At 40.6% G+C, this 12219-nt stretch overlaps 1 protein-coding gene across 2 annotated transcripts in view; it reads right to left on the bottom strand.

The window, feature by feature from the left end:
- Positions 1–1755: 1755 nt before the first annotated feature.
- The window catches only part of parga (poly (ADP-ribose) glycohydrolase a), a 28219-nt gene continuing 17755 nt past the window's right edge, over positions 1756–12219 (bottom strand). For both annotated transcript variants that reach the window (XM_082556506.1, XM_082556505.1), the window contains exons 13-18: positions 9309–9456; positions 5485–5563; positions 5284–5392; positions 4826–4931; positions 3601–3729; positions 1756–3003 (exon numbers count right to left, since the gene is read on the bottom strand). In XM_082556506.1, coding sequence (XP_082412632.1) covers positions 2822–3003; positions 3601–3729; positions 4826–4931; positions 5284–5392; positions 5485–5563; positions 9309–9456 — 753 coding nt within the window. In that variant the 3' untranslated portion in view covers positions 1756–2821. The remainder of the gene's footprint in view (positions 3004–3600; positions 3730–4825; positions 4932–5283; positions 5393–5484; positions 5564–9308; positions 9457–12219) is intronic.

Genomic DNA, 12219 nt, shown 5'->3' with positions numbered 1-12219 from the left:
GAGGATTTAAAAAAGATCATTAAAAACAAATAGATGTAATCAAATAAACATATATAGCACATATATAGCAACCCTATTAGTTCTTGTGTTTGTGCTGTGAACTCAATTTTATAATCAGAGAACTTTCCTCAATCCTGTCACTTCAGGCACACGGTTAACATCCACCCAAGTAATTTTTCTTTCTAAGATGCATCACACATATGTCAGTGTTAATTACATAAACCAATTAAACTTTTATAAAGGCTGAACACGAGTCATTTGATCAAGGGCTTTCAGATTGATGGGCTTCTACCTTGAGTGGGTTAAACAATAAAATAATTGGCCCTCCCTCCACCCTCTTTCCTTCCCCATTTCTAACCCCGCTCTCGTCCTCATCTGGATTTTCATCTTTCATACTTGCTGCCACAGAAGGAACAGTATTATCAATCATGACAAACACACCACTGAAAGGGGGATAATGGAGTGAGCACTAGTCGCAAGAGGATCAAGCAGACAGAACAGGGTAGGTCTAAATATCAGAGCATCGCTAATCACAGCATCCCCGTTTTCTTGTTTTAAGCTCCTTTTAATGACACGAAAATGTCTGTTTCTTAACACACTTCATATAACAATGTATCAATAATTCTCAGCCAGCAATAAGGCTCAGTGTCTCCTGAGAGTTTTTTCCTTTTTTCTATTATTTGCATTTGCTTAACATTTGAGTTTGCTGCTGCTCTGCAGGTGACCCGGACTTTGCAGGGTCAGGCAATTATGAACTGAAATGCCATTTTGTTGCAGTGACTTTGCCGCCTGACGGAGATGGAGTGAAGACCAGTTGCTTTTTGGCACGTTATTATTAATGTTCATTGATGAAACGACCTGTGCCGCTGGGTAACATTACAAGCTCGATGTTAAATAACTTCCCGTTTAGAATGATTACATCACTACACTGGGCAAAACCGGAGCGGCTGTCTGTGTCTGCAGTGGTGAAAATCAGAAAGGAGTGAATATTCCATAAACACCCATTTCTAGTGATATATAAAGATGAATTAAAAAAGGGAAAAGAGAAGAAAACAAAACAGTCTTACTATATCATCATTTCTGTTGACTAAGGTTATTCATTTGCAGGATCAGCCTGCCAAATTCAGTCAATGTTTAGTGTTGTTTGATTAAATCCAGCAGGCACCAGCAACCTGAATAATGTTCACATCCAGGTAACCCACGCTCACATCGACAGTTAGATCTGCTTAACCAAATTAACTTTATGCGTGAGTCCGCAGCTTGTTTGGTCAATGCAGGCCTCAGTACAAAGAGCAGAAGAAGCAGATAATGTGTAATCCACTTACCCCAGCCAAGCCTACACACCATTTATGGAAGTCCACGTCATGAGGTTATTTAGGAGCCCTAATTCATCTAATACAGCATGTTTGAAGGCGGAATTTAATTTTTCTGAAAGCCCTAGGTACACGTGCTATCACAAAAATCAATCAGATGATTAAATAATGTATGATTTCATGAAATTAAGTGACAGTGAAGTGCAGTGCCAAGACACTGTTCCAAACTGGACGAAGCCCCGAGATTGCAGCAAAATCTGTTATTTTTGATGGATAATTACATTACCCTGATGTATAGAAACTACATAATGTTACACTACAGAACGACCTCTTTAAAGAATTTTCGGTTCAATCATTGCGCCTAAATTTCACATTGTGGCGATCACTTTATTCAGTGAACCGTGTTTATTTGAGCAGGGAAACGCAACGCAGAGCAGAGAAATACATGTCATACTTTTATTAAGAAATTATAATAAAACGTACAACCTAAAAGCCTAAATTACAGTTCTATGCAATACTCACAGGCTTTAATGTAACCAAACCCATTAAATAGAATCCACACTGCCAATCAGAAAACACAGTAAATAATAGAAAACGTGATCCCCAAAATAAATGTTGTGTAAAAACATATAACAAAAATATTGTTCGTGCCATTTTAACTTTATTCAATCCCCCTGTATGTAGCAAATGAAGTTGTTCAGAGTAAAATGAAACGTCTAGACTGTGAGCTTAAATTTCCTGTATGTTTAATTTGAGATGATTTACATTACTAGTGATCATTTTGATTGTTGTGATCCATAGTAAAATATGCCTTAAGGACAATATGTATGTTACACTTCGGTATCAGACAGGATATAAAAGAGCAGCATATATTTGTAGAATATTTGATAAATAAATGTTACCCATGCATAGACTACAGAATGGCATCTCATTCAGGCACCTCACCATAGCCCGGGTACAGTAAGTAGAGAACACAACTCATCCAGAAAGTGTAGCAAACACAATACAAGACACGATAACCACGGAGGATTATCATGTCCTGGATTATCAATGGTGAAATTTGTTCACAACCATGCATATGATGAATATTTGGGCATATTTGTATTTAGTGTGTAAAATAAAAACAAAAAAACCAAACCCTCCACATTACATCTGGACTAAAGAAAGAACAGCAACCAGGATTTACTATTGCTATAAGTCTCTGAAAAAAGTCACCACATTTGGTGCCGTACTATGAGATTCCTATAATACCACCAGTGAGAAAGGCAGAAATGTGTTTTGATAGCTTGCATGTTGGGATCACAAACTTAAAGTGTGTGTGTGTGTGTGTGTGTGTGTGTGTGTGTGTGTGTGTGTGTGTGTGTGTGTGTGTGTGTGTGTGTGAGAGAGAGAGAGAGAGAGAGGGAGGGAAAACAAGTGACCGTAACCACAATACTAAGGGCACACTGCCTCTTTTACAAAGTGTGAAAGGAGAAGGGAGGTAAGATTAGGTTACAGTTGTTTTCCTGTTAATGAGAGTCTGAAGTCACAGGAGACATCCCAGAATCCTTAGCAGTGTTCAAGGTGTCGGAGGCTGCTGGGGAAGAGACTGTCTCATAGATGAATCTGTAGAGGCTGACGTCAGGTCGTGTCGTGTGACAATTCTTGCACACCTCGTTGAAGTACTGGTTTAAAAGGTCGTACAGCTGCCCTGTGAGGGTAAAAAAAAGGGTGGTGGAGAGAGGGGAAGAGAGGTGGAGGAGAGACAAAAGGGACGCGGTCAAGAAACATGTAAGGAAGACGGGATTTAAGAGAATAGGACCAAAAGCACAAATGAATCGTGAACGAGAGAAACAGACACTCAAGCAGGTAAGAAAAAAAAATGAAGGTGTACTCGGGCTCATTTATAAATCAAGCGCACATACGCACTCGCATACTGCAACACCCCCCCCCCCGTAGCTCCACTTTAGGAAATGGATGGCTAGAGGGGAATTTCTCTGAAAGGCTTCAATAAATGTCAACAGAAGAAAAATGAAGAGAGGGAGAGGGAAGAGGCCGGGGCCAGTTTAGGCAGTAATCCACTCTGCGGCTCAGGCTGAATGGATGGGCTGAGGAGCGGGGATATGGCCCATATGGTAGAGTACCTTAACATACCCATGGAGTGTGTGCTGTTATTTATACACACAGTACTGTAATGACACCAAGAAGGAAAACCTCCCTTGAGGTACAAAAGCAAAAAGTTCCTGTTTCTAATAATTCTACTGAGTGACCACAGCTTTGCCACAAACGTCTTTTGTGTGAATCTTACCAACGGTGACCCGACTCTCGGTGAGGAAAGCGTGCATTTCATGAACATCTTTCATCAGCTGAGCATCTCCAAATGTGAAATACGCCACATCTCGCCCAGCCTCTGCTGCTGCCATGAATTGAATCAGCGCTGAAAAAGAGAGAAGGCGAATTTCAAGACGAAAATTCAGGCGACAACATTCCAGAATAAAACTATAAAGGTGTAATTGAGCGCTGAAAAGCATGACAGACTAAATAATTGGTCAATAAGCCAGATAACGTACAGCCTGTGGCATAAAAGAACATGAGTGGCAATTTGTATTAGTGGAGTAAATAATCCAGTGTTGGTAGAATAGCCTCGTAAACAGCATTCAGTCTCTGAGCTCCTGCAAATTAGGTTTCATGATTTTTAAATATTTAACAGAATGGTTATACAGTTCAGATTAATGACATCATTTGCAAAAGCTCTGTAATCTTTACTTCAAAATACCCGACTAGTGTTATGTAAATACCACATCTCAAGTCAGCTCCTGGACTTTCATGTAAAATACAGTTATTAGCTTCCAAAAATACCAACTATGCTAACACTGGAGCTAATGGGCGGGGCCCCCCGGAAGCTAATATCATCCTCGGGGACTATGTGAAGTCCAGGGGATCTATTCATAGCATGCTGCAGAGGAAATTAGCAGCTTCAGTTTTAAATCCAACAGTCCAGAAGCACAGCCTTAAAGCACTGATGTGCACAGCAAAAACAGGGTACATGCGCCATGAATTTAGGCATACAGAAAACTCTGCACATCCAACACACAATTGGCCAAAAAACAACAGTAAGGGTCTCCCTGCTTATGAAGACTGATGTTGTGTAAGCAAACTGAGACCAGCATCAGCTGGATTTATGGTCGTCTTTCTCTGTAATCAATCGCCCATTTAATGGAAAACATAAATGTGTCAGATGATCTATAAAAGACTGAAAAGGGACAGGAGAGTGACACCCTGGGAGAGCTTCTAATTGACTAGAGAGGCTTGAGAGAAACAGCATCTTGGAAATTGTCGTACACCATTAGCTACATAAATGCTGAAAGTCCTTCAGCAGGGGCTCTACTGACTGGGAGATGCCGTGATCAAGTTTGAGCTACTGATATTCACTGCAGTCTTGGGAATCCAGCCTTAAATTTTTAACGTAAGAAATGTGACACAGATGCTAGCCTAGTTTATAGATTTTGTTGCCATAAATCATCCAATTATACCTTTGAGCCGTGTGTCTCCGCCAAAAGCTCCGCAGCCCCAGTTGCCTGTGGCCACTGCAGAGAGGTGCTTCCTGTTGGCATTATTTCGATGGAATCCGCAGTATGCCTGGAACGAAAACAAAAGAGGGAGAAGGATGTAAGAGTGGGGAAGACAAACAAACAGTACAGTCTTTTCTATGATCTCTCAGAGTCTATTAAAATTAATTGAGAGATATGTAGTATTTAGCAGTTAAGCGGTTTTACATATCACTTAGATTTTAGCAGCTGTACCAGACAAAATGTCAAAGCTCATGGTAGTGAACATTTTATCAAAAACAATATAACATCGGCCGTGTTCGGCACCATCGCACTGACACCTTTAAAAAGGTACTACAAATTAGAGCAGCACTTTATAGGTTTCTTGCCACCTTTCACAAACATGTTTGGAAAAAGAACCGCTGAACTAAATCTTCCCTCACCTTGTTGAGTTCTCTGGTCATCTTCTCGGGCAGAAACTGTTCCAGGAAGTGCCTGTATTTAAGAGCATCAATGGCCACAATCTCTGTACATCTTCTCTGCCAGTCATCCCTGGGAATGAAAGAAAGATTTTACATTTAAAATATCAGCACAAGTACCAACAAACACAAAAATAATCCTATGGAGGGGAGAGAAAAAATTACCTGGGTGTCTCGTCTTTGTGGATACCCACCCATTTGTAACTCTCAGCATAGCCAGAGTATTTACTGTATTGTTCAGCTCCTGCAGTATAAGACAAGGGAAATACAATATTACTCATTGCTCAGCAGTCAAAGCACACAGCAGGTTCAAAAATCAAATTTAGCGCTTTCTATGCTCCACATGAGCATACAGAGTATCAGCTTATATTGAATTGTCACGAATAAAGCCCACTGATTTAATAAGTAATCTGCTATGGGGTTTTAAATGAAAAGCTTTGAGCTACAACTGGGAGAAAATGTAAGAACAGAACAAGCAAAAATTAATTACTGACACACCCGTGTTTTTAAGAGATTGAGTCCTTTGTAACACCTAGGGTTATGTCCTAAGGGTTAGAATAATACACCTATGCTTCTTTCTGAAAAGGCTGCCCCTTAAAGGCTCCATACATTAGGAATGATGTGGTTATATTACACTTTGTTGAAGAGTAGAAGTTAAACATGTGAACTAAAGTTGTATGAGCAGAGTATGAGAAAGTGTTTCTTAAGTTAATGGGCAGAAGCCACTAGAACAAAAACCAGCAATTATGGATAATTTTGCAAATATTTAATAAAAATTTTTTAATGTACATTTTTTTCTGCATTACATATAAAACTTTTTTGGTTTCCACAGAAATTGCGTTTTCTAGTAAGGCACTGGCTGTGCAAACAAAAGGAGCAGTTGCTTTAAAGGATACTGTGCCACTGCAGGTCCAGCACTGCAATTAAAGTGCTTTCCACAACACCAGCGACTCCTAACGTCAAAGAACAGGCTGCCCATATCACTGTGTCCACCAAAATTCTTCCTTCTCTCTATTCACCTTGAGCCACTTCAGTCTGGCAACCGCCCATAATGGCATCCCGCTATGCTGACGTCCATCAGGAGATTGCATCGCAGACCTTGTCTTCCGGTGTAAAACGCCAGTGGGCATTCAAACTTAGACTTGAGTTTTGTTTTACAAGTACTCTGACATTAAAGTTCCAGATGCACTTGAAGACTTGTGCTAGGGCATCGCTAAAGATGAAGAAATATGATCAACTCGACAAAAGAGAAAAGAGTCTAGCAAGAGAAATGGGACTTTAAGAGGAAACACAGCATTCGTGCAAGGAATACTGAAGATTTTAATGAATCTATGGCATAACTGGCCCATTCCATTAGTGCAGCAATGACCTTAGTTGGGCTATAAATTCTTTTCTGTCCAAATGTAATAAAGTTAAGTGGAGAGGAGGAGGATGGAAGAGGGAGGGAAGCACTATGAGGGGAGGGAAAGAGGGGGACAGCGACTAACCACCTGAAGGTCACTGGGGAGAGATAGGAATTTCAAGGAAGACAACATGGCGCCACATAAAAACAGACAACGATTGGCTTGCTGACAGAGTTCGTTTTTTTTTTTCCATTGTGTGTGTTTCTTTGGTAAAGTGGTCCAGCAGCATGAACGTCATCCTATTTGTTTTTTCTACTTTTCAACCGACCAAAATAACAAGCATATAAAGTATGCCGAGGGACATCCGACAATGCAAATGTATTTTAATTTTTTTCAGATATGTGTCACGTTACAAAAAAACAGAATCAATCAATAGCAGCCATTTTTGAGCGATTTAAGTCAAAAAGATATATTCTCATGCCAAAAAGATGAATTTATCAAACAGCATAATGTCTCAAAATGATCATTTTATGAAATAAAAGCATCAAAACAGTAAAACAAAGTAAGTGTTTATATTTTTTCCACACGTCTGCATATCTTAATCTGCACATACTTCTTTCTGTTGACACTGTCGAGATGTGAGGCATGGAAAAGAAAAAAAGAAAAGGTAGGATGACCAGAATTGCAAGAGGGAGGCAAATGAGAGGAAAGAATAACCGAAACACTGAGTTGGAGGTTGAAAAATAGAGCAATTCTGCTTGGGAGAAATGAAGGATAACCAAGCAGTCCCATCTGAATCAATGCAATGGATTTACCTTCGGACTGGAAGGAAGTATGAGGGCAAAAATAAATGGAGCCCAATAAACACAAAGAGCTCAATGAACAGGAGAAAATAACTCAGTGATGGACAAAACACCGGTTTGAACCAAAATGTAATACTAGAAAGGCATGGGAGATACATAGATGTGTCTAGTTTCTATTGGAGAAAGAGGAAAGCCAACACAATACCAAGGAATAATTGCCAAATAATAGCCTATATACCCCATGGCATGAAGATAAATTAAATGTAGAGTATTTATAGTCTGGTTACACCATATATCAGTGTCTAGTGGTTCTATATGTTTTGTAATAGTGTTTACTTTCTACTTGAAATAATCCAGTACATGTACATTACATAAGGGGACAGCTTGCATTGATACTCAAGTATTATTACACAATCAATAAATCTATCTATCCATCTATTTTATGACAATATTTCTATGTTGCAGGATCAGTACTCTAGATTTTCCTCTCCCTAACCACCTCCTCAAGCTCTGAAAGGCGGTATAGAAGGGGGACACCAACAGCCAACCAACAGATGTAAGTTCTCAAGCACGTCCTGACTCCGCCACATCCTCTCCTGGTAGGCGATACCTGTAGAAGGTGCCTGTAAGTATCTTAGTCAGATGTCTAAACCACCTCGACCATGTCCTTTGATATGTAAAGGTACTATAGCAGCTCAATACTGAGCCCCTCCTAAATGACTCCTCATCCTATCTTTATAGGAGAGCCCTTTCGGAAGAAGCTCACTTCCCCCACTTATGTCCACAAAATTACTCTTTCAGTCACTAGCTAAAGCTACTGAATTATTAGAGTAGGGATGTAGATCAACCAGTAAATTGATAGCTTTGCCGTCTCTTCACCACCACCACAGATCACACTGTACCGAACGCTGCACAGCTCCTCTACTCGAGACAGCAAGTGGAGTGAGCACTGAGTGAGCCCTCCACCCATTTCCAGCCAACAACTACTATCTCAAAATCGACTTGCCAATTTCATTCCCACCATATCACATTCAGTTGCAAACCAGTCCAGTATGACCAGGAGGCCATTAGTCATTGAATTAAAAAAAAAACCACCTCATTCACAAAAAGCAAAGAGGTGATTCTGAGGCCCTCAAGCTAGAGACAAGCCGCTATTTGGCTATGCCTCAAAATTCTACCCATGAAAGTTATGAAGACAACCAGTGACAAAGGGCAGACCTGGCAGAGCCCAAACCCCACCACAAACAAGCCCAACTAAGTGGCAGCAATGCATAGCATGCTTTCACTTAGCTATAGCCCAAAACAAGAGGCCAAATACACAATACTCCTGAAAAACATCCCACAGGACATCCCAGGGAAAACCGTTAGTCAAACTCCCTTGAGATGATCAAGACCTTTTCCAGTGTTTGACAACCAGGTTGAAACCACACTGTTCCTTCTGAATCAGAGGTTCTAACTAATAAATGGACTCTCCGGAGGATCATGCTCATCAGGCTCTCATTGTTGTTGCCCAGGTGAGCATGGAGATCCCCTGGAGGACGACAAAGTCCCCACATGGTGACTCTTACAGCGTCCTGCTCAGTGACTCCAAGAAAACTTTTCAGCACATACTGTAAGCACAAACAAAAGTCAGGACCCATTCCCCAGGCAGAAAGAGCAGGGAGACAACCTTCTTATCCATCTGAAAACAACCCCAAAACATGAAATCACTTTTTCTTTAACTAAAAAAAAAAAAAAAAATAGATTGCAGTGATCAAGTTCCCAGTAAAAATGTCATACAAATCAAAGCCTCAAGACTTAAAAATACATATGTTTGTGTGAGAAAAAGAAAGAAACTACACACCTGTGATGATGAGGCATTCATTGTATTCAAGAGCTTCAGTAAAGAGGCGAGAGATAATGAGTTCAGGGTTGATAAGGAACCTGATTTCTTCTTGGACCAGTCCATGTCCTGTGACTCCACCACCTACAAACCTGTTGGCAAAGTCCACCTAGTGAAATACAAAAAAAAAAAAAAAAAGAAAAAGAAAAGAAAAAAAGAAGGACATTTGTTTGGCCTCAAACTTGAAATTAACATTTATTTAAAAAAAATACAGATTTCTATTTGGTTTGTTGCATGACATGACATGTACGGTATGACATACTGCCCTTTGACCTATCAGTATAAATGAGAGAATTTGTGAAATTCTGTCACTGTCACTCCTGTTATTTAAACAAATACTTCAATTAGTGTCTCATTATCTATCCTTTTGTCCACTGTGGCCATTTATATCAGATAAATCTATAAAGATCATTGCAATGATCCTTCCTGCATGGAAATAATCCAATCAGGAAATTGTAACAGAACACAACCCATGAAGTCTAAAGATGTACTTCAAATCTACAGTGCATGAATGTGTGCAGATTTCCCACATGTCTGAGTTTTGCATTTTCTAAGAGGCCTCACTATTCATTATCTATTCAGTGTTTATTCAACAAAGAGAAAAAGGAACCGGCCAATAAAAGGTCATTGCTGTTCAGCAGTCTGCCAACTTTATCTGCGTTTTATCCAGTTGCATCTTTTATAACTTACTAAAAGTAAAGGACTTGTCCATCTGAAATTTTTAAGACTGAACAACATATTTGAGTTATGTCAAAAACTACAACCAAACCAATTTGACACCAACTCCTAGTGTCACAATCTAAAGTCACAAACCCTGAGAATCAATATACAGTCAGGTAAAGAAAAGAAAAGTGCTACAGCTCTGATTCTACAGGCCTCAGCTACCATGTTAAAAATGAAAGTTCATGACAATACAATTAGAAAAAGACAATAGTATGGAAGGGTTGCCAAGGGAAACCCTCTTCTCTCTCTCTGCAAAGAACATGGCAGCACAGTGTAGGTTTGCCAAGTTGGATCTGAACAAACACCAAGACTTCTTGAACAATGTCCTTTGGACATGTTTGATGAAACCAACACAGCTTCTCAGCAGAAACACCTCAAACCATGTCAAGCACGGTGGTGGAGTGGTGATGAGTCAGGCTTCTTTTGCAGTCACATGACCATGTTTTTCAGTCTTAAAAAACTTCAACCCAATCCAGCTAAAAAAAATACATATATAATGATATGAAATGACCAAAATAACAGTCTGGACTAGGGATGGGTACCGGTTCTGACATAAACGGTAGTAACCAGACCGAAAAGCAGCGCACATTTCGGTGCTTTATTTCGGTGCTTTTTTTTTCCTGAGCTGTGATACACTTTAGATTCTAGCCAATCATTTTACGTTTCTGAGGATAGTAGGCGGGCCCAGGTACGTACGTTCTGTTAGAGCAGAGCTACAGATTAAAAATGTCCAAGGCGAAGCGGTCAAAAGTCTGGCTGTACTTCACAGCAAAATATGCAAACTCAGCAGCCTGCAACAAGTGCTTTAAGCTGATACTGTGATACTGTCAAAGGAGGTAACACCTGAAATCCGATGAAACACCTGGTGACGCATAGCGTTTTTTTTAAAAGCCCAGAAATGCGCCGTATTTGATAGCTTGCTGCGAGACCTCACACCGAGCACATGTACTGCGGGTGGGTTACCTGTTATGCAACATCCCCCAAAAACACGAAGAGGAGAGTCCTGGCCCCTAGCCCTGCCAGTGTAGCAGAAATGATGACGGATGATGGTGGCAGCAGCAGCCGTTCTTCTCTGCGTGAGTAGCTAATTTACATTGAGTAGGCTAACCACGTTATTACATTAATGCACGTAAGGTGAACTAGCAAACATCATCATAGCTACATGCGGCTGTCCTCTTGTTTGATGGCAGATACTCCCTTCACCCTGGCTAAAAGGGCTAAAATGACCAAAGAAAAAGTGGAAAACAGTTAAACATGAGAGGTTTAGGACAAAGTTTGTGTTTTTTCCATTCTTTAAGCACCGGTTTGAGCACCGTTTGAGCACCGGCACCGTTTCAAAAGTACCGATTTGGCACCGGTATCGGATAAAAACTAAACTATACCCATCCCTAGTCTGGACTGATATTAATGACATTTTCCACATTTCAAAATCCTCTCTGTTACCCACAAAGTTCAAGATCTACACTGAATAGAGTCCAAGAAATAAAATTTTAAAAAACAGCCCAGGGATTTGTTGAAATAAGATAAATCCATACCAATAACCGATATGTTTGTGCTTATTTCTAGGACTCATGCTTCTTTGGGGAAGTATTTTCAGTGTGGTGCTTGAGCTTCATGCCTTGAAAGACCAGATCTTGTTTTTGTGGCACGCATAAGAGAACATCCCATTCAAATCACAATGCGGATATTTAAACAGCTTGTCAGGGGTGAAGGTTCTGCTCAGTGGCCCACAGCTACGTCAATCTGTGTGACAGTGGGTTTGTGTATGTTTTCTAACCAGCCACTCAACTCCTCACCTTCACTGGTTTACCCCTAACCTCACCCCCCACCCTTCAATCTCACCTCCCGACAGGATGACAGCTCGCTCTGCCCTATCAAAACTCAACACACAACCAATATCCAGCCTGCTGAGGTAGCCATCAATCCGCCTACAGGACTCCAAGCTCACTGGGTCACCCCAGTGAGATGGATCCCCGACGTCATCTTTGTCTCTGTGTGCCTCCTTCTCCCTCATCCCCCACTCCAGGGTCCTCTCCTCCACCCTTGCCACTCGGAGCTACTCATGTGTATACATCAGCTGTCAACTAGAGTAAAATTAATGCGGCAGCTACACAGAAACAACAAGGGGGGTAAGAAGATGGGGTGAGTC

Source organism: Aulonocara stuartgranti (assembly GCF_965226115.1).
Source record: "Aulonocara stuartgranti genome assembly, chromosome: 13".
Lineage (NCBI taxonomy): Eukaryota > Metazoa > Chordata > Actinopteri > Cichliformes > Cichlidae > Aulonocara > Aulonocara stuartgranti.
The sequence above is the reverse complement of the archived record's forward strand: the minus strand, read 5'-3'. Positions and strand labels throughout refer to the sequence as shown.